Consider the following 23,194-nt stretch of genomic DNA (forward strand, 5'->3'; position numbering starts at 1 on the left):
AAAGGGGAAAAAAGCTCTTGGACTTTGGACACGAGAGCTCTGCAGGAGTGAGAATTTCCGAGAATTACCAAAGCGTCTCGTTTGGCAGAGCAGAGGTTTGATGAGGACTGAGTTTAACAACAAAGTCATTATACATTCAAACTAAACAAAGGCTATTCTTGTATTATGGTGGAGTGTAACCCAGAGCAGGAAGGGTTTCATGTGAATTAACTTAGATATAGTAAGAAAAAGAGAGAATGATGAAGACAGCAATGGGCAAAATAGGTATTTTGTAAGACCCTAATGTTTAGGATGGTAATGATTCCTTGTCAGCATTTATATACTCTAATAATAAAAGTCATAAAGACATAATTCATAATTCGGTGGTGATCTAATACAAACGCTTAAGAACTATTATTGTCTAGATAAGTATAGTACAGAATTCTACAATCAATGGGCACTTCTTGTAGGCAATAAACTATTGTGAAAAAAAGTCAGCCATTTTTAAATATAATAAATTCTATTAAACTCTATTTAATTCTATTCTATATAACAATGGGCATCTTTACAGAAATACATTTTTTGGATGCATTTAAAAGATTAAAGATTAATAGATTTAAAGAGCATGGGGCAAGCAATAGTGATAAGAAAAGACAAAAAAGAAAAAAAAAAGAAAAAACCTTGACTTTATCCAAAGCATGACTAGAAATAGATCCCTTCTATAACTGTGCGCTAGACGGTCAAAAATGTAGTTGTATAGCAGAAAATATGTTAGCATAAAAGTCAACATGAAGTCCGTTTTGGTTACTGCAAAAGTGATATCCAAGTAAAAAATAGAAAATAAATAAGGGTGGAAAAAGTTATTGGGCTGCACCAAGCAAAGAAAACAACTAAGGATATTTGAAATTACTGGAATTGGGGTAATAACCCTTCAATATCATATCAAAACCTGAAATGATAGTGCTGAACCGTCAACTTTGGTGAACACTTGGTGAAGTAAATAAAAAAATCAACAGTAAAAATCACAGCTGTGTTAATTAGTGAAGGTATAAACTTTCTATTTGGTAGTAAGACAAAAAAAAAAAAGACCATAAAGATTGGACTTTGAAGCAGTAGAAAAAGGTCATGTGATCTAAAGGGTCCAGATGATTGCCACTATTCCAGAGCGATGGAAGCATCAGGGTAAGAAGGGGAGGAGAAAAAGGAAGAAGTCATCATGCGCCCATCATGCATAGCGGCCAATAGATTAAAACAACCAAGTATAAAACTACTAAGCGTATTTCTAGATAAGATTTTTAAACATACTGTACATTTGAAGCATGTCTTTTAAGAAATAAATGCCTAAAAGTAGCAAAAATTATCTTCCAATAGAGCACGAAATATGCATATAAAAATATGTATATTAAAACAATATGACATAAAAATTAGTAAAAAGATTTCTTGAAATTGGCTTAATAGTCATATATTCAGTTTGTTGCAATATTACATTAAGATATTGTAGATAAAGAATCTGAAAAAAACAGAAAAAAAGAAAGAAGATATTTTCACATGCTAAGTTATCACGTTTTTGCAGTGTTGAGGTTACCAACTGTTCGCTGACTGAGACTTGGTTACAAAACCGCTTTTGGCAATTTCAGTCCTAAAACTATTGCAGTGAACGCAGTCACGAGCCAGCACAGGAAACAGAATGTGTTTTGCTCCTTTTTAACTAGACTAGCCTCATCATTATCCACACACCACTATTAGTTATGTTTGCACTGCACAGTACACGGCATTAAAATTTCTATTATGAATAATCACGATGGTATTAGTAGAGACATTTACTACTATTAGTTTATAAAAAGACCTTTACCAACTTAATAAACAATGATAAACAGTTGTAATGGTTTATGAACATGGGCTTTTTACAGTATAATGCATTAGTTTTAATTAATCGGTGAAAGCTGTGCAGACTCACGCTGACAGTCGGGTGCTCCGAAAAACCCCACGGGACAATCTGAGAGAGAATCAGAGGTGGTGTTTTTTTTTTTTTTTAAAGAACAAATTCATTAAATTATTCATTGGTAAAAATATGTTTAGGCTTTAAGATCATGCTCATAAAAAAAATAAATAATAACTGACAGTATTGGTCTTTAACTAAAGTAAAAAGCACATGAGCTACTTGCCAACAGCGTTGCCAGTTGGAGGAGCAGGAGTCTTAATCAGGTGATCTAAATATGCTGAAGAGAAAAAGACGGAAGAAAACTAAAAACAAGCTCGGTTTCATTCTGACAACACATTCATCATGATGTCAGGGTCATGCATTAATGAAGCATACTGCACTGAATATGAAATGATGTGTAATTTCTCTGATATAATCTGTAGAGCTCTGTATAAAACATGAAGTGAAGTTTAAATTGTTGTTCTTGTTCTTGTTGTTATTTACAGGCCCTCAGTGGGTTTAATAGGTATTTGTTTTCTCCAGCAAAAAGCAAGCATTTTACTTTAATTCAAACATCTATTTTAAATGATTTAATAATATTTTAATTACTGTACACTCACTCATCTTCTATCCCAGGAGACTTAGTGCACGAGGCGGGGTACACCCTGGACAGGGTGCCAATCCATCACAGGGCACGCACACAATTTGGAGACGTCAATTAGCCTAACCTGCATATCTTTGGACTGTGGGAGGAAACCGGAGTACCCGAAGGAAACCCACCAAGCACAGGGAGAACATGCAAACTCCATGCGCACAGAGACGGGAATCGAGCCTGGCCAAGAATCGAACCCGGACCCTAGAGGTGCAAGGTGACTAACCACTACACCAGTGTGCCACCCCAACTTACTGTACATCTCATTATAATTACACATCTGAGGGCCTCCGAGTGGCACAGTGGTAAAGTGCTCGCCCTATCATCCCCCCATCAGGCTTGGGAGCGGCACTGCAGAGATACGTCTTAGCATGATATTCTAAGAATGTTCTGTTTAGACATTGAAATTGTTCCAAGCGTGGTCAAGGTCATAGCAAAGTCAAATGTCTCATTTTTTTCCTATTAGCTTCCTACCTAGTTGACCTAGATTTAACAAATCAGTAACAAAAAAAAAGACCTAGATTTGTGATTAGCATTGTGTACCTTTAGAAATTTAGAAAGTTTTCAAAAAGCTAAATCCATGAATTCGAACAAAACCTTTGAGGAACTCATTTTCCTTTTTTTTTTCTTTTTTTTTTTAGTAAACATGAAAATGTAGTTATTGCGTAATTAATCATTAAACAGCCAGAGCAGAGAACTTAACGTGGATGTTTTGTAACTTCCTGCTGAATTACAGAACGTGACCCGGAACCTTCATCGTAAACAGATGCATTTCCTCCAAACTTATATTTAGAGCTTCCTCAATCACAGCATCGGGGTGTGTTTCCGTTCCTGGAGTGCACAGCCTCGATTAGGATTGGGACAGGACACGTAGCAATCAGAGACCCTGCTCTAGCGATCGTTATCAGAACTTCTAATCAGTAAAGACGTACGAGTGCATTGTGGGTAACGGTGGTAGCCACCGGCGCAGCGATCGCAGTGGTCTCCGCTGTACTGGGGTTTGCACAGACAACGCCCTGAACCCATCTCGCAGCCTCTTGTAGTCCTGCTGTCGCACCTGCAAGCTGTCTCATAAACACGGAAACAGGACTGAGACAACATTCAGGTAAAAAAATGTACATGTATATCCATCATGGGAGCTCCTGTAGAGAACATACGTATGCATCCTGTAGGAGACTCTCGCGGGACACCATGTGGCCTGTAGTAACCCTCGACACACCCTTCGCAGTTCACCCCGGCTGTGTTATGCTAAACATGAACCATTTAAAGAAAAATTAAACAGGAATAGATATGAAAGAAGATTTTTTTTTTTTAAGACTTCAGGATTCCTACCTGGCAGTTAATGCACACGCCTCCGCCGTCGTACCTGCCGTGTATGTTCAAACTTGCTCTCCTGCGCTCCACCTCGGCATCATAATAACAGTCAGTGGCATGCGAATGGCACTGGCAGGCTACATGGAAAGAAGAAATTAAAAAAAAAACATGCTCACACATACAGTACATCCCTAAACGTGCCGACAGGACCAGACACTCCACATTGTTTGCTACTCAAATCATCTGAAATACTGAGATCCACCTGGATCCCGAATCTCTTACTGATTGAGCACATCTGGTTTTATCACCAACACAGGACAAGGCAAATCTCCCTAATCTACACTCACACTTCATGCTCCGTCAAGCAACGCAAATGATAATCAAAGAGTATACACAGAGTAAGTACTTAAGTATTATACTTGAGCAGAAAAATCCTTAAATCATTTTTTAAAATGGTTTAGAATGGTCCGCTTGATAGGAGCAGCGTAAAGAAAATTCAGTCTTGAGGAATAACTCTCTAGGCTTCCTTAAGGGCTTTTTGTCTCAAATTCTTAGTCCTGTCCCTGTACCTAAGCAGTTTTAGAGGAATGTGTTTTGTTTGTGACCTACACAGTGACCCATGAATCATTCAAGCATAAAAAAAACTTCATCAAACTTAAGGCATAAACCAGTGAGAATTAGGTGCAAATGATGACAGCCTCTCTAATGAGACTTGCTTTTGCTTTACGCAACACGATAAAAAAATATTTTATATTTTAGTTAGTAAGCTGGAGTCAAAGCGAAGGGTTACCCAGGACACATCTGCTCTAGAGCAGATAGGGTTAAGGGTCTTGCTCATTTGCAATTCTTTATTTTAGAAATAATAATAATAATAAAAAAACAGTAATGGTCTAGTGATGACTCCTTCTACATTCACCCAAAAATACTCTCACAGTTTTATTCCCTACTGTGCATTTCCCCCGCTGTTATGTCTCTTCCCTTTTTTTTTCTTTTTTCCCCTCATGTCCCTTAGGGGATCTGATTGCATGAGTAACAACCCAAATTACAGGTTTGGAAGTCAAACAGTCTACAGTGCATTTAATATATATATATATAGAATATTATGGTTTTTTTTCGTTTTGTACTTCAAATTTAAAATGTTAAATGCTAATATTTTATATTTACTGCATGTAAGGTGAAATATATACTGTGGAACCTCGGATTACGAGTAATGTAAGTGTTCCGCAAGACGAGCAAAGATTTTTAATACATTTTGACTTGAAAAACGAGCATTGTCTTGGTTTACGAGTACCGAGTATCATGTATCACGCATGCACTTCTTGTTTTGACGCCGAGCGTCACGTGATCAATTGTTTTTCTCTCTCTTGCGCTGCAGAATAGTGGATAATCGTCTTCCCTGCTGGGTCTTGTGCTCATCTCTCACTGGTATAATCAACATCGGTTAAAGGCGAGTGTGTGCGCACACGCGGGTAATTTGACACTGTGCCCCTTCACTCACAGCAACACACACACAGCCCCCTTAACATAGTTCCTCAACTCTATCCACAGTGCCTGCTGATGGCAGTTAAAAGTGATGCTTTAGTCCTGTATTCTGTCCAACTTTCTCACTTTCTTAAACGTCAACTGGATCAGCTTTCCAAGCATCAACTTCCATGCTAATACCATTATCTCCGGCGCTTGGGGATCATGTCGTAAATCGTTAACTAGTCGAGCTGAAACTCAGCTTTACAAAGGTTGGGAAGTATATGTACGTACTATATAACCTTTCCACTACTTTTCATTAGCATGACTTTGGACATCAATGTAAACTAGTAACTGTAAAGTCGTTCTTTTTGAATGAATCTTTAACGCGAATCAGAAGAACGAGTCGTCTCGGAGAGTGATTCGTTCATTTTCTACCGGGCGCGCATGCGCAAATCATCGCAAAACCTCCATAGGTTATGTACAGAAAACAGAATTGAGTGATTCTTTCTCAATGACTCCGAGTCATTCGTTCTTTTGTCACGTGACTCCCATAGACGTTGTGCGGTGCAATAGATTTAAAAGAACGAACGACTCAGACTAGAAGATATGAGGTGAGCTGCACATTCTGTTTATTATAATATGTCCTTAGCTGCATTGTTATATTTGTTGTAAAATTGGGGGTCCGTTTATTGAAAATGCAACATTTTACTTTATTTCTGATCAAAAGAATTGTTTGAGATTGTTCAGCATTCTGTCTCCTAATGAGCACCATTTTAACTGCGCTAATAACAAATACGTCTTGCTCTTTGACTTTAGCTTCTCATGGGAATAACGAAAACATATCTATATATATATATATATATAGATATATATATATATATATATAAAAAACATCAACTAACAAATCAGTCCCTAAACACATCACAATTCTTTGAAGATAAACAGATCGAATGTGTTTTTTGGGTGGAGTCTTCCTTCAAATGTTTTTTTTCTCCCTGTACCTTGAAGCTACTTCGTCAGTGGAGAGATGAATGTTGAGGCCCAGTGTGCCAAGACGGGCCTGTGCTTTCTTGCACTAGTCCGGCTTAAACAATGCGTCTGAGCAACACTGCTTAGGGCAAGAAAAACCCAGCATAATTCCATCTTACACCTCACACACACACACACACACACACACACTGAGACACCCACAGAGACATGTACAGCAATGTTTATATCACTAACGCTCTAATTTAATCTCTGATCTTTAGAAATAAGCCATGTTTTTCCTAGTTTGTATGGAAACAGTATAATCACCCAAATCAAGAATGCAGTTACAGGAAACTAATCAACACTGGGTGGTGTGATCCAAAATCGATAATTACTCAGGGCTCATAAAGCAGGAACACTACAGTACCTACATAGCAAGGAAAGAACTATGGGGGGGGCATGTCTGTTTACTGTGCATATGACAATAAAACTTGAAACGTGAAACTGTTCACGCCCGTCAGTGTAAACATTTTAACCCATAGCCTGAAGAGTGATAAGAATAAATGACATCGGTTAAATATCAATCTCATCAAACTCACGCTCGCACTCGTTGGGACTGTCGGCCGTCGCCGTACGCCACGCCTTCTGGTGGTATCCAGGGCAGCAGCGATCACATGACTCTCCGCAGGTGTTGTGCTGACACTCGCACTGAAGACTGAAGAAACACAAGGCATTTAGAGTTCTAGCAAAAAACTACAAATTTGAAAGTGCATCTGGCACCTTAACTTTCGCGTTCCACCATGAGACATTTTCAAGAGTGTATAAAAAACATGCTCCAAAAAAAAAAAAGGACTTATTAAAATTCCTGAGCTTTTTTTTTTTTTTATCAGATTTGGAGTTTGGTTTTGCAGGCTGGCTGAAATCCCACAATCCAGGTTACATATTTTTCATATCCAGGAGGCAAAGTTCAAACAAATTCCTTCATACCGTGAAATACCATCTCCGGCATGATTAAATGTCTACCATTCTGGCTCTAATTCCCTAAAAACAAAACTTATTATTCAGATATTTATAATGAAGCACTTTTACCCATGAGTTCACATTAGCAAGACATAACATTATGACCACCCACCTATTATTGACTAGGTCCCCACTTTTGTCACTAAAACTATATTGCACTATTTTTAAGTTTGGCAGACGTCCTTATCCAGAGTATCACATTATATATCTGAGTAGTTGAGAGTTAAAGGCCTTGCTCAAGGGCCCAACAGGGACAACTTCGTGGCCATGGGATTTGAACCTGGGACCTTATGAACCGTAGTCCAATGCCTTAAACACTGAGCGACCCCTGTATATGGTCCAACACGTTCCTATAACTTATTTAGATCTACAGAAGCTCTTCTATTGCATCAGACTACACAGGCCAGCCTTCACTCCCCATCTGCATCAGTCTCTGGTAGATCAGTTTTCCTTCCTTTGATCGCTTTTGGTATGTCCTGATTGTCACTGCAGACTGAAAACATCCCACAAGAGCTGCACTTTTGGAGTTGCTCTGACCCAGTCCTCTAGTCATCACAATTTGGCTCTTGTCAAAGTCAAAGTCACTCAAATCCTTACGCTTGTCCATGTTTTCTGCTTCCAAGACATCAACCTCAGGGATAAACCATTCACTTGCTACATAATACTGTATATCCCACCCATTTCCAGGTGTGTTGTGATGAGATATTCAATGTTGTTAACTGCACCTGTCAGTGGTAATGATGACAAGTCATGCAGATTGGTGTTTACTCACCAGAGGCACCAATGGTATACTGGAGTATCTGCTAATTCCTTCCAATTTTCTTCATAATGTCTATCATAATTGAAAAGATAAGATGAGCCCATGGCTATATAGTATGTCATTCCTGCAAAGATGACACATGCCAAGGCATTGAGGGATTAAAGACAATCGTCTGGGGTAGGACTATCAATCTGAAGGTCTCAGGTTCAAACCCCAGCACCACCAACATCCCACATTTGGGCCCTTGAGCAAGACCCTCAACTCTGAACTGCTCATGCAGCATGTGTAATGAGATGCTCTGGATAACGGCATCTGGATAAGTGCCATAGCTGTAAATGAGAATTTTGATCATGTCATAGTCACAGAATTTAGTCTGTTTCTCTACGTTTTGGGATCACTTGCAAATTTCTTTTTTTTTTTTCATTTAAATTTTTTTTTCCAAAACTATGGAAAAACACATAGTGAGTTAGGTAGACACTGAGGTTATCTGTTCTAGAATAGTTCTTGAAATAACAGAACTGTATTGTGTCAAGTGCGTTTGTAAAACCCATCAAGCTCCATGACCTCTAAATGTAATAAATAGTGATTCCTAATTGTTATTAACTGGCCTGATTTGTGATTTATTACAGCACCATCACGCCGACATATCTTTTTTTTTTTAATGCACTAAACACACATATCTCTTCTGAAAAGTCGCTGTGCTGTTCCGGTCTGCCCAGATGTTATTCACGTAGGGACATGTTCAGCAGTGTTATCACAGGCGATGCGTTTACTTACTGATCTTGCCGGCCTGGCACTCGTGTACCGCACGAATGGGCATGGCCGTGACATACACAACGTCCTCCGACGCTGATGTCTTTAATGCTGTAAAAGTACTGCAAGAAGAAGAAGAGAGAGAGAGAGAGAGAGAGAGGTCAAGAAGATTCAATAAGTAGAAGTTGTGCTGGAGTACAAAGACACAGTGTGGGAAGTGTGGTGGTTTCATATACTGTAGCATAGATTAATACATACTATAAATATAGAGATCTATCCATCTATTACAATCCATTCATATCTTTTTTTTATTAGAGACTCGGAGTATAATTTTTTTTTCCTGCAAGAAACTGTCATTCCCCCTCAGGCTGATTTGGAAATAGGATGCTGGGCATCTTATGGTAACCTGATAATGTGTGTGTGTGTGTTGGAGAGAGAGAATGACAGAAAGCGAGAGAGAGAGACATAAGTTGAGGCCATTGTGCAATATAACGTCCTACCCAGTTTTTACACCGGTATCTGATTGGTATATGGTGTAAAGATACAGTACAGCTGCTGATTATTTACTATACAGTTTATTATAAATGATATAATAAACATGTGTCTCGCTGGTGAGTTTGTCTAATTATATTAAGCTGATGCATAATATTTATTTTTCAAACTGATGCTTTTGGATTAAGGTTGATGTAATGTGGGGTAATTATTCCTATAATGAACACAGCAGTGAAAAACATATACACACAGCAGAACCTCTCTCTCTCTCTCTCTCGCATGCTCTTTCTTGTTGTGTGTGTGTTCGTGTTCGCACTCCACCCACTTATCTTGAGTTACAAAAGCTGAGTAATTAAATTGCAACACATGAGTCCAATGTCTACGGCATGGCAGAAACTGTAGATATAATATTAGATATCATGAGACTTTTACAAAGAGCACATTTGTGGCAGTCGTCATGTTCGCTTTACTTTTGTGTGTTGAATTTTAAGACATGTTTTCAGAACTTATTTATTGAAACAATTCAATAAAACTTTGCCGGTCCATGGGTATCTGCCTGAAGTCAAACATGCGCCACAAATGAAATCAAAATGTTGAGTAGAAGTAAAGTTACAATATGAGCTGAAATTTTGTGCTGGATTATGAACTGGAAGTTTCGACAGTGTGCATGCGTTAACTCTGTGTCTTAAATCAACCGCTGGACAGAAGTTAATGAACACTTTTGCAGTACTAGGACTTCTGAACCATAAGTGAAATCAAAATCCTGAGTAAAAGCGATGTTATGAACAGTTACGATGCGGATTTAATAATCTACTTTAAAATAAGCTACTAATAAGCCGCTTCCTCAATGTAAACACACACATGCACCAATAGATATGAATTATTTTTACTTTATTATTTGTTCATATTTTCACTTTCGCAATTACCGAACAGGGAGTGTATTTATTTATCCGACGACGAAGGAAGTACAACCCAGCGTAAACAAGACGTAAGATACCCAACCTTACAGAATTTTATTTGGTTGTATTATAAGTTAGACAGAGAGTTCTGCCGTACAGAAAGACAGACACACATGTACGTCGGCTTCAACCTAAAATAATAATATATCTTTTTTATACCTTTAAAATTAGCAATGATTATTGTCCAAAAAGCGTTGTCTTACAATACCAAAAAAGGACAACATTTCATATTCATCTAGTTATGGTTACATTAAATGTTCCGGACTGTCTCCTGTCTCTGCGAGCCCCCAGAAGCCTGACTGGTCCTGTTATCCCTCCACAGAGTTCTGAGCTGAAGTTACAATATATTTGCTCAGTATATTTGCTGCTCATGCTTATTCTCCTGTGCCGCACCAACTCAGACTCCACAGGCCGGTGATGATGCCTCTCTCCGTCTGCCCAAGCAGGTCTAAACACTCTCCTCGAGTGCACGCATTACTCTACACTCGGCTTGGCACGCGGCTCCGGGTTGGCACGCGGCCCGGCATGAAGGAATGTTAGAGCGGAGGGGGGAGAGACGGAGGAGGGCAGACGACGTCCTGTCAGTAAACAGAGACATCGCACCTGAGAGAGGACTGTTCCTCTCGGGCACATGCAGAGTCACGGTGTGCAAAGTGTCAATTCGGAAAGGGTTATCGAGGCAGAAGATATTTCCTGTGATTTTAAGCCTGGAGACCAGAACACTTGAGCTAAATTTAAACTGACTCGGATTCTAACTAGGTGACTCACAGACTAAACCTGTGAGAAATAAAAATCGTCAGACTTGCAACGGGATTAAGAAGCATGGATACCGTAGTGGGGGCACAACCCTGACTATTACACCACTGCCTTCCTGTCTTTAAAAGGGCCAGCACAGGGAATTGTGGAGAGACAATCAGACTGACTGAGACTAACATTCTACAGCTCGACCAACGTTTTAGATCTCTCACTGTAAAACTACACCACTCCTTCATACCAATCAGATCCAGTATGTGGCAGGATTTGTGTAGCAGGTGTATGCGACCAAAACATGATGTCAGTGCTAAAAAGTGTCTCGTCTAGGGGAAAAAGTGAATTTTTAGACACAATCATATTACACCATTTTTCGTAAAGCTTAATGCTTCTTATCTACCAATCCATGCTTTGTTTTTTTGTAAATATTAATACACATTTATATATTTTTTAGATATAAAGAAAGACATTCGCTAAATACAATTTGATGGCCTTTTATGTCTGTAGTGTCCGTAAACTTTTAAAATTCAAATCGTTTACTGATCATAATTGTATTTTAGATGAAACTTGTTCGATTTCACATAAAAAGACACAAACCTGAAAAAGTGTATCATTCTAAAACGGACAATTGTTAAGATATCGCAACATGGATTTGACATGGTTACGGACACTACAGGGTTTTTTTTGCGGGGGGGGGACTTAATTTTTGCACGGAATGTTTTAATTCAAGCAACAATTTTTACAGGTCATACGCTTCTAGAAGCTTACGCCAAATTTTGTACTTGTCATGTCACACCTTAAACTCTGTGTTTCACTCCTCTACCGAACACGCTATTCCAGTTACTATTAAGCCACGCCCACATCAGAGAACAGCAGAGGTGAGCAACAAACTGGGGTAGGAGGGTCGTCTCATATGAGAATTGGCTTGCTTAAGTTCAGTCATAGACTGTGATTAATCACAATTTTAAAATACTCAGATTCACTGGAGATTTTCAGACAGGATCATATAACATCATTTTTCATAATACTTAATGCTTCTTATCTCCTGATCAATACCTAGTTTTTTTTTTTATATGCATGCCATATGCAGGTCATATGCTTCTAGAAGCTTACATTAATTTTGGTATCAATACGTTAAATCGAATACTCAAAGAAATATGAATAATTTGCATTTGAAATGATTATCATATGAAGCGAGACATTATAACGCTGAACAATGGCCACTTTTAGGGCTCATAATAAATCATCTCTCCAAAACAGCTGAAGTTAGTAACTTAAATTTTTTTAGGAAAACAAGACTTATGTTGCATAAGTCGCTTCTTTGGCCACACAATTTTTCTGCATTATATAATAATAATAATAATAATAATAATAATAATAATAATAATAATAATAAAAAAATAATAATAAAATCAGCACCAATACCGTGTTTTGGCAATTGATTTGCCCAGCATTCTCAGTGGATTTTTGGTCCTAAAACATAAGCAAGTTTAATTTTTTGCTGAAGTAAAGGTTGAATTAAACTGAGTTAGATCCCGTATGTAATTTTTCCCTTAATTAAAAAAAAGTCTCGGTCACTCAGTCAGCTGTTTGGGTTTAATTACCGCTTCCAGGTCTGAGCAGAGAGCATCCTGGGACACGGCTTACCTCGAGACAGAAGGGAAAACCCTGGCAGTCTGCGTTACAGCAGACCTGGTGTGTTTAATCACCTCCACGCTAATTACACTACAGGATCCTGTTCGGGATTTACGTCTCTGTACAGGACTGAGCTCTTCCTCCTGAGTCATCCTGCAGTCAAAGAGCTTCTCTGTGTCATACACACAGACCTCACACGACTGTGAACGCAGCTAGAGAAATGAACGCTACACACACACACACACACACACACACAGACACACACACACACACAGCAGACCTGCATGGACAACCAAACAGTCAAGTCATTTTTTTTTTAATCTCTTGTTTACGTAGCTTACTTCAAAATCTTAGATCTACAATATGCTTATCCTTTATGCAGAGCGATTGAAAACACACACACTGGTCGTGTTCAAACTTGTGACATGAGAAGTGAAGGACAAAGTGAAAGAATGGTCTCACTTGGCGTGTTGTGTTCCATAGTGAGTTCAGGTCACTTTAACAATAAGATTTATGTTATAAAATACAGCATCAAGCAGGATACAAAATAAACACGAATTTATGGATCCTGGACCAGGGACGGATTGAAGGGTCTGGTTTTGTCCTTATTAATTATTGTTTCTGGTTTAATTCTTTTAGAAACGGAGGTGAAGAAGTAAAGCGTATATCATGACTTATACATGACTTATATATGATATATTATATTTCGACGATATGACAATATTTTTTTTATTATTGTACCTAAAATAATTTAATTTTTTTTTATATTTGTATGTATTTATTTGTATGTACTGTACTTATATATTTAACTCTTATGCACCTTTATGAAATTGCATATTTATGAAATTTATTTATTATTGAAAAAAAATATTATTGAAAAATTATACTTTTTTTATACATTTTTTTAATTACCTTATTTAGTTTCTACCAAAATCAAAAATCCAAAAAAAATGTGCGTGAGTCTTGAATGCTTTTTGTTGTTGTTGTTGTTGTTATTGGTCTTCCGGCTGCTTGAATGCTTTTTAAAAGTCCCATTATTAATTATTAATTATTGAAGTCCCCGCAAAGTGTGTGTGTTAATGCCCCAGCTGAAATACCCCTCAGATAATACATGTTGTCACACCTTAAACTCCCTGTGTTTCACTCCTCTACCGGACGCACCATTTTAGCTAATGCTAAGCCACGCCCCCACCATAGAGCACCAGAGCTGAGCAACAAGCTGGAGTAGGGAGGGTCTTCTTATATGAGGTCACAATAGAGGAAAAATCGAACTGGCTTGCCATTAAGTCCAGTTATAGTCTATGATTGATCACAATTTATAATAAAATAAAATACCAGATTATGCAGTTTTATAATATCTGAAACATTAACGTTTAATAACAAATGTTAAATGTAAATCTCTTGAATAGGACGGGACAGCCTGTAGTGCCTGGGTAGTTTGGGGTGTGGCGACCCACTGACTGGCCAAAAATAATAATAAATAATAATAATAATATAATAAATACCATGATGCTTGTACGTATAATTATATTCAGTTTAGCAAAACCTGTATACTGCATTTATAAATACAGGTATCACATTGTTAAAAAAAAAAAAAAAAAAAAAAAACGCCAATTAGCCTAATCTGCATGTCTTTGGAACGTGGGAGCGAACCGGAGTACTCCTGATGTATTTCCATGCTCTATATTCCTCAGTGCCAGGTACACATTATCAACAATGCATAAACCACACCATCACCCCCACCTGTGTGAAAGCTGCTCAGTGAACTTTAGCACTTAATATCTAAATCCGCTGACACACTCACACAGGCATCTTACATCTCATTTTAAGGCTTTATACAAAATACTTTTTATGCTCTAGTTATTTGTTGCAGGGCTATGGGTTACGGTTCTGTGTCAGGGTAAATTTAATGGCACACACACACTCACACACTTACCCTGCGTGTCACAGTGGGGTCACGCTGAGCCTTGGAGATCAGATGCCCCAGCAGTGTGTTGGTGCGTAGAAAGCGCAGGCGGATGTTTGTGGCTTTGGTGAATTCCTGCAGGGCTGGAGAGTAGGCGAAGTTCTTCGATCCAGGACGACCGTTTACGAGAGAGACGAAAATCTGAAAAACACCAATAATGTTAATAAATACAGATTTACACATTTACAGATTTTTACTGGACTGTTTACTGTTACTCTCCCTAAAGCTGATTATTTTCCATGACCTTTTTTTCGATCAGTTTATTTTTATATACAGTACATTACATTATGTCATACATGGAACCATTTTTCCTTTATATTAATCTTCTGCAAATCCAGTCCACATTGTAATACTCTAAAAAACTCTAGCACAATAACAACAACTCACCTCGCCGTTTTCTAACGGGACGATCCTCGAGTAATCCGTCGTACAGATCTGATCACCATCTTCAAGGGTTCTGCCGTTAGGCTCCTTACCGAACCTTTCAATACAATCTTGTTTGGAATCTAAAGCAAAAGCAAACGAACCAGATTTCACCCAGAGCAACAAAATCCACAGCACTTTAACATGCATTACCATGAATTTTCACACCATTCAGTAGCTCAGCTTAAATATTTTAGATGTTATAGCTCTCAATACCAATGAGAAAACCAAATCAGCAACAACTCACGTGCAAAGTACTGCCAGGGAGTGAAGGTCTTGCCGTGATCGACGGAGCGCTCGAGCACCCACAGATCCGGCCGCGGCGAGTTGGCAAACTTCACAATGATGTAAGCGACATGGAAAAGCTAGGACGGAAACAAAGGCACTGGTCACTGAGCTGCAGTGTTTGAATGCACCCAGTCAGGGTTATCTTCTCCAGTCATTGAAGTCACGTCACTGGGTCTCTCACAACAATAAAAAATAAAGCTGTACCAAGATCTTAATAATTCATTTTTGTTTTCTAGAGAATTACGATATGTCACTGTAAAATCAGAGGCAAATCTAGACATTACGGTGATCCGAGGCCCATAGTGAGCTTTTTGTTTCCATCGATCAGAGAATGAAGAAAGGCTGGTTAATATAAATTACTCTATTATCTCTAGTATATTCTATTCCAATGAAACACAAAGTACTAATTACTGTAGATTACAGATCATAAGCATTACAAAAATCTGTTTTTTTTATGCGGTAAGTCAAGTCACCCCTTAATTCTTTATATTTTGCTTTCTTGTATAGATGTAATGTAGTCTTGAAGAACTGTTCTCCAGGCGTCTTAAAGGACCTTTTCGTCTCTCATTTCGAGTCCAGTCCCCGTACTTGAGCAGTTTTACAGGTATGTTTTCTGTTTGTTAAGGCACACAGTTAAGGCATGAACCAGTGAGAAACAGGTGCAGATGATGACGGATCGTACTGTATACTGGTGACACTGAATGATGTAATAAAATTGCTGCTAAGGCTGGTACATAAACAACCAGTTTTTACATTATCTAATGTTCGGGCACTTCGAGCCTGTCTCAGTACAAAATGTTTTCCCATGTCTTTAATTTAATTAAATTCAATTTGAAGAAATGGTGGCGGTGTCTATTGTACTATAGATGCATTCAATAAACATTAAATACCGAATCAAATCAAGTCTTCTCATTCACTTAAGCCAAGAATCAAACTAGGATCGCTGGCATTAACCATTTTGAACAGTTCAATTCAATGCAACATTTATTACGTGTTAATATAACACGACTTGATCATATTCTCTTTGCATAACTAAAAAAAAAGAAGAAAATCGACAGCTCTGAGGTTAACTTTTATGTACCTAGAGGTGGTTAGTAACAAGTTACCTTTACTTGAGTAACTTTTTAAAAAAAAAATTACTTCTATAACTAGTTTTACTGCACCATACGTGAGTACTTTTACTTGAGTATATTTGCGAGGAAGAAACGCTACTCTTACTCCACTACATTCGACTCGTTACTTTTCTAACCAGTTATTCTATTTTTTTTTTTCAGAGAAATGCAGCCGGTGGATCTACGTACCATGTGACTGTGTTCCACCAATCAGACATAGCAACAATAATCACATGACTCCGTTTAACCAATCAGCCACAATAACAATAACTACATGTAGTCAGATCTTTAGCGAAGGAAACATGTCGCGGTTAGTTTAGCTGTTTTATTAAATGTTGCAATGTTAACATATATAATTAGCAAATAAGCTAGAGGCTAAAAAATATACGTTTCTTATATATTTGTTCTGCTAGACACAGTTAATGGTAAAGTGAGACCTCGTGTACATACTGTATGTTCTAATGTTATTTTATATCTGCTGAGCCATTTGCAGGGTGACTGAATATACAGTATATCTAACGCTGGAAATAGTTTAAACTGTTCACACATACAGTAGATATGTTACCTACAGTAGGGATTTGCTTCAAACGCGTTAATGTTGTGGAAAAAGTGAGATTGGAAAATTTGGGGTTTTTGTTACTTAAATTGCTATTATGTAAAGATATTTAGTGTTATTCATTTATTTCATTTTGTTTATTTCATTATTTGGAAATGTCAGAATTTGTACAGTATTTTATCATTTGGTTCTAAACATTTTTTCTTATAAATTTACCGAAACAGTTACTCAGTATTTAAGCAGTCTTTTCACCAAATACTTTTTACTTCTCCTTTTTATTATTTTAAGGTACAGCTACTCTTACTTGAGTAAAATTTTTGGCAACGCTACCCACCTCTGTATGTACTGTAACTGAGTTGAGCTGAATTGGTTAAATTTAGTGTAAGACATTAAATCACATTTCCAGAAAAAAACTTTTCACCTTCAACTGTTTTTCTCATTTCCTCATTATAGATAATTATATATATATAAAAAAAAAAAAAATTAAAAGCCCTTAGACTGACCCTGGGAATGAATAATTTTATTTTATTATTTTTTTTTTTTAGTTGAATAATTCCAGTTTGAGGCCTGTGGTTTGATCCCCAATATGGATTTAGACTACTATTTAGACTACTATGAATAATAATAATAATAATAATAATAATAGTAATAATAATAATAATATGTTTATTGTACAGTATTTTATTTATTTACTTTGCAGCTGTTATTGACAATGTTAAGAGCTGCACATAATTATGGATTTTATTACGCATCAAATGTGCATGTTTACAGGTTTCACATGGTTAAAAAAAAAAAAAAATTAAAAGAGAGAGAGAACCAAGCAACAAAGCTGGTGATGCACACTTGGATTTCAATTTGCTACCTTTGATGGATTGGCCTGCATCTTGTTCACACCTGTGTGCTAAGAGGGATGGCATGTGTACACGCTGTCACACTAGCTCCTGTATAGAAATGTAGGCGAAGTCGGGGTGTGTGAAGAGACATGTCAGCTACACAAAGATTCCTGAAATGGTGTCACATACCAAACACGACCCTCCCCCCACACACCCCTTACACCCACCCTACATACCATCACTCATGGCTTGTCACTCCCAGGTTACGCCTCACAGAGAGCAATTTCTAACAACAAACCACAACTACTATCTCCATCTTGTTGAGCTCAGCAATGATAAGCTAGGATCATGATCATAATAAAATAGATATAAATATATTTTTTAAATAATTAAAATTAAGTCAAACTAGGACTTTTTATAATTGATGCAAAATAACAAAATACAATTACGAAAGTAAAAACTGCCTTTATTTCACTATATAATCCCATATCACAGCATAGCAACACATATCACAGTGTTTCGCTAGTGCTTGAATATAATCAAGGTAGAACGTTTTTAGTACGCCAGAGCTATGATCAGATTGCCTGCTTCACGTCTAAAACGCAGGCCTTCCAGGAACTCCCATGTGGAAATGGCTTGAAGTGAGATGTGTCTCTTTCGCAAGTTGGCGACAAGTTATCTGTTGATTTTCAAGAATCAGTCATTCAACCCGGTGAATGTTCACAGGAACGAATCCAGTGGGTTTTGAGTCACCTCGGCCGGGACCGTCATTCACGGATGCATGGCCTTCTTTAAAACGTTTGTGCTATTCAAATGTTTCACTGCAGCTACAGTAAGACTCTCATCACCGTACTGTGCTTAAAGTCTTCTTTAAATGTCAATCATTGACATTTATGCCTTCAGTAGTCCCAGTTTGACTTGAACGTCTCATATTTAGCTATATTACTAATTATTTATTTAAGATAATCTATTTGCATAGCGCTTACGTATGCGGTAAATAATATGTACACTTTTAAATCAGAGGTTTTGTAACTGATGAACAAATGTAAATAAAAAAAACAGAAAATGTCATGTAAATCATTTGATTTCATTTAGAATAATGAACTATTATTGTTATTCATTGTAAATCAATAAAACTGATTAGAAATATAACAAATCTAAAGGATAAATGGTTCCGAGAACCTCGGTGTGTTCACTTCTCAAACCTAGCCCTGAATGTAGCAATAAAAAAACAATACAAATGGAACAACACACACTCGTGCCTTAACATGCACTGACTGCACAAGACATGCTACCTTCTCAACTTTCAAAACCAAACACTCTTAAATCAACCCCCTTTGTTTGTTATTACTTAACACACACTGTGGGTACCTGACGTACACAAGGACCTGCAATGTGTTCGGAAAGAACGTATTTGATCATCCGTCATGTCGAAGCACACCAAGAATGTGACAGGTAACTCCAGAGTTTGTGATTCCATCTCGTCAACCTTCTCCATCCACTTAAATGCAGGAATCGGTAAGTAAATATTTAGGAAACGAGCTGGTCACCACCAGAGACTCAATTAACACACTTTAGCATCCTCAGGCCAAAGGGTTAGGAGTCTCATTAACTCTAAATAACACAGACAGCTATAAATTCCACCATGTCCTCGCTTTACTTTCTCCTGTTCTGTTTTTTACAACGACATGTTTACAGTTCTACAGAAATATGAAAGCCAGAAGGATAAAAACCAGAGCTCGGGCTGGTAGGAGAGCATGTGAGACGCCGACAGTAACCCGAACCCAGGACCTGAAGCCATGAGGCAGAAACTTTACCCGCTGCACCACTGAGTAAACACTCAATATAACAAATAGTGATTCATACACACTGTAAAGGAACGAGACAAGCACTGAGCAGATTGTTTCTAGGTGGCAGTGTGTGTGTGTGTGTGTGTGTGTGGTGCTAATATGAGTGTATCAGTTGTACCCGCAGTGTTAGGGGTTTTAAACACTTCGGTGTCACTGTTGCATTGAGAAATCGAGAAGTGGTGAAGGTTAGAAATTAACTCTGCATGAGGGGAAAAAAAGACTGTTTACTATAAAACATCTTCAATAAAAATACAAAATGGAAGGAAACAAGACAGGAATTTAATTTGGTACACAATAAAACCCCCTATATAAATTAATAAGCCTTAATTTGGGAAATGATCCAGTGATTTGTTTGCACAGCGCAGATCATTCACTCACCTGCAGCATTCTATGCTAGCTAAGCTAACACTACACAGCTAGCTAAAACAAGCTAACTGGACAAGTCTTCTGAGCTGATTTTAACTCATAAAATGCACATATCTATTTCAGTTAAATAAGAAATAGAATATATATTTTAGTTATTGATTAAAATACTTTTCAACCAGGCTTTCATTACAGCATGTGTTTGCTAACTTTCAGGTAGCATTTCAAGTTAGCAAACAAATTATAGCTCATTCTATCTCTTGCTATTGTCATGATTAGCCAAGTATAGCATTGACTACCTAGATAAAATAAATAAATAAATAAATAAGATGTATTGTGGCAAAATGGTAATGCTTATCTTTTATTTAACTTTATTGTATTTTTTCTCTCAGTAATACAAATACAATCTTCAGATTGAAAGATAAATAATTGACTGAAACTCAAATTGAAAAAAAAAATCAAACTTATTTACTAGTACAATAGTAATAAGTAATTTGGGAATCACAAAATAGGGAAAAATATACTGCCTTTTTCACAAATAGGACACTGTTTCAGAAGAGCCTGCACTAAGCAAAGAAATAACTAGGGAGAAAATGATCATGTGGTCTGATGAGTCCCGATTGAGCCTATTCCACAGCGATGTGTGTGTCAGGGTAAGAATGGAAAGTCATAAAGCGATGCACCCATCATGCATAGTGGCAGCGTTATGATCTGGTGTTGCTTCAGTTGATCAGGTCTAGACTCAGCAATAAAATAAAGTCAGCTGATGGCCTAAATGTACAGTACTAAATGACAGACTGGAATTTCCTACAAGTCTACCTGAGTCTCCAATAACTACCTGGAGTCCATATTGACATCAATTAACATCAACTGTTATAGCTGAACTGGCTAATACACCTAACACACAGTATGAATGCAGATCAATTCCTGCTTTCTGTTTCACCCAGATGAGGATGGGTTCCCCCTATCGAGTCCGGTTTCTCTCAAGGTTTCTTCCTATTACCATCTCAGAGAGTTTTTCCTTGCCACTGTCACCCGCGGCTTGCTCACCAGGGACAATCTGCTCATTTTGATTCATGCACACTCACATTCCATACAAGCTTAAATAATTGTTTTGATTGTGTAAAGCTGCTTTGCAACAGTGACAATTGTTAAAAGCGCTATACAAATAAAATTGAATTGAATTGAATTTAATGACCAGGGAATCACTCACATCTATGGAGTTTTTTCTTCCTAATGGCACAAACATTTTCCAGGATTCAAATTGTAGAAATAAATTAATTAATTGATTTAAAAAAAAAAGTGGTTCTCAGAGAATGAGGAATCATTTTCACACATGAACTGGCCATCATATTGTACTTCATCATCTAAGTCAGATTAAACATTAGTGTGTGAAAATAGTTTTTGTTTTTTGGCCAAGTGGTAAAAATGTAAAAGTAATAAATAAATAGCAAATATAATATCATAAAATCATTTATCATTTCTTAAGAATAAAGGACATTGTGGACGAAAAACTAAATAATAACCGTTTTCTGTCACAAAGAACAGTAACATTTATTTTGGATGGACAGTCAGCCAACCAGGAGCTCACTCATATTCTCTGACCAGGATGTACTGCTTAGTGAAAGTGAGAATATTAGCAAAGGAACATTAATTGTACTTTGTTATGCCTCCAAAACTTTAAATCTCCCTCATTCAATGGGTGAAACCTCAAGGAAACTAAACACAACGTCTTCACAACACAACACATTGTCTTCGTGTTGAGAGTACTTAAAGACCGGAGGTTGAATATACAGTATCTCCTGGTTTATCACACCTAATTCACCCCACTCATCACCTCATTATCAGTTCCGGTTAAATCAGAGCGCGACTATGTGGCACCCATGTATGACTTGCTGGAGACCACAGGCTATATATTGTGTGCGAGCTCAGTGACAGAGAATGTTCCGCAAATGAACGATCACCTGATGTCGCCGCAGACAGAGACAAACAGTTGTTACGCTCTGAACTGGTCTCCAAAGCGGCAGGACAAAATGCGGCCTTTAAAATAATAAGAGCAGCATTAGTATAACTGAGGGAGACAGGTGGCTGGGATGGCCCTCACATGGAGAGACGTGTTTCTATTCTATCCTCTCTCCCTATCTCCCTCACACACACACACACATACACACACACACACACAAAACCTAAAAGGCATTATGTTAAACAACAAATGAGGTATATATTTCCAAGGAAAGATCATGTGCTTTCATAAGCCAAGTTAAGCAGAGAGACTTTACCTCAAACAAATCAATCTTTGTGAGCTTTAAAGCGTAAACCACAAAGAGCTCCACTGCACGCTGTTATACAGTATCTTCACCTGTGTGCATGGCTGAAAGGCTTGAAAAGGCAGGTGGTATTAAAGGTCAATCCCCAGCAATGTTCCATGCTTTAGGTCTGGACACTCCGGTCCAAAAATGTCTCATGATTCCAAGAAGGGTATGCGATGAACACAGAAATCATAAAACTGCCACATAAAAGAGCAATATATTTCACCACGTATTGATTTTGAGCATTAGACAAACAACGTTACTTTTCAAGACCAACACCAAGTGTTTAAAATGTTTCTTAGACAGACTATAGGATTGTGCCAATCAATTAAAGGCTATACAGTCACTATAACAGACGAGATTCAAAAACATTTGGAAACTGTTTCACATCCGACATGCTAGTGCAGGCAATAAGGCAGGTCAGGAAGACAAACCCATCTCCACTAATAAGCCTCAACAGTAAAACTACAGTACTTGCCTGATATTGTACCGACATTGTGCCACCAAAACATCTCTGACGCATTGAGACTTGTCCTCCACAAGACCTCTGAAGGTGTGCTGTGTTATCTGGCACCAAGCTGTCTATAAAGTAGCAAACCCTTCAAGTCTCCTAAGATGCTAGGTACATGTAAGGCCTCCATGTATCAAGGCCGTGACAACACCCTTGGACACTTTGTCATGTTCCTCAAACCGTTCCTGAACAGTGTTTGGTAGAAATTCCACTTAAAGAGGCCACTGCTTGAACCTTACAGTATGTTCTTATCATTAGCTCACTGCTTGTCCACTTTTGGTTGGTACTTGCCCCTGGATTTCAGGAACATCCCAA

The 23,194-nt window shown here is 37.8% G+C and overlaps 1 protein-coding gene across 3 annotated transcripts in view; it reads right to left on the reverse strand.

Moving 5' to 3' along the window:
- The window catches only part of si:ch211-241e1.3 (laminin subunit alpha-3), a 101,039-nt gene that overhangs the window by 68,467 nt on the left and 9,378 nt on the right, over positions 1–23,194 (reverse strand). For all 3 annotated transcript variants that reach the window (XM_053493440.1, XM_053493432.1, XM_053493450.1), the window contains exons 3-12: positions 15,305–15,422; positions 15,022–15,140; positions 14,605–14,775; positions 8,857–8,954; positions 6,899–7,014; positions 3,885–4,003; positions 3,710–3,800; positions 3,485–3,616; positions 2,145–2,198; positions 1,937–1,975 (exon numbers count right to left, since the gene is read on the reverse strand). In XM_053493440.1, the coding sequence (XP_053349415.1) occupies positions 1,937–1,975; positions 2,145–2,198; positions 3,485–3,616; positions 3,710–3,800; positions 3,885–4,003; positions 6,899–7,014; positions 8,857–8,954; positions 14,605–14,775; positions 15,022–15,140; positions 15,305–15,422 (1,057 nt within the window). The remainder of the gene's footprint in view (positions 1–1,936; positions 1,976–2,144; positions 2,199–3,484; positions 3,617–3,709; positions 3,801–3,884; positions 4,004–6,898; positions 7,015–8,856; positions 8,955–14,604; positions 14,776–15,021; positions 15,141–15,304; positions 15,423–23,194) is intronic.

This window comes from Clarias gariepinus, chromosome 1 (assembly GCF_024256425.1).
Source record: "Clarias gariepinus isolate MV-2021 ecotype Netherlands chromosome 1, CGAR_prim_01v2, whole genome shotgun sequence".
NCBI classification, from domain to species: domain Eukaryota; kingdom Metazoa; phylum Chordata; class Actinopteri; order Siluriformes; family Clariidae; genus Clarias; species Clarias gariepinus.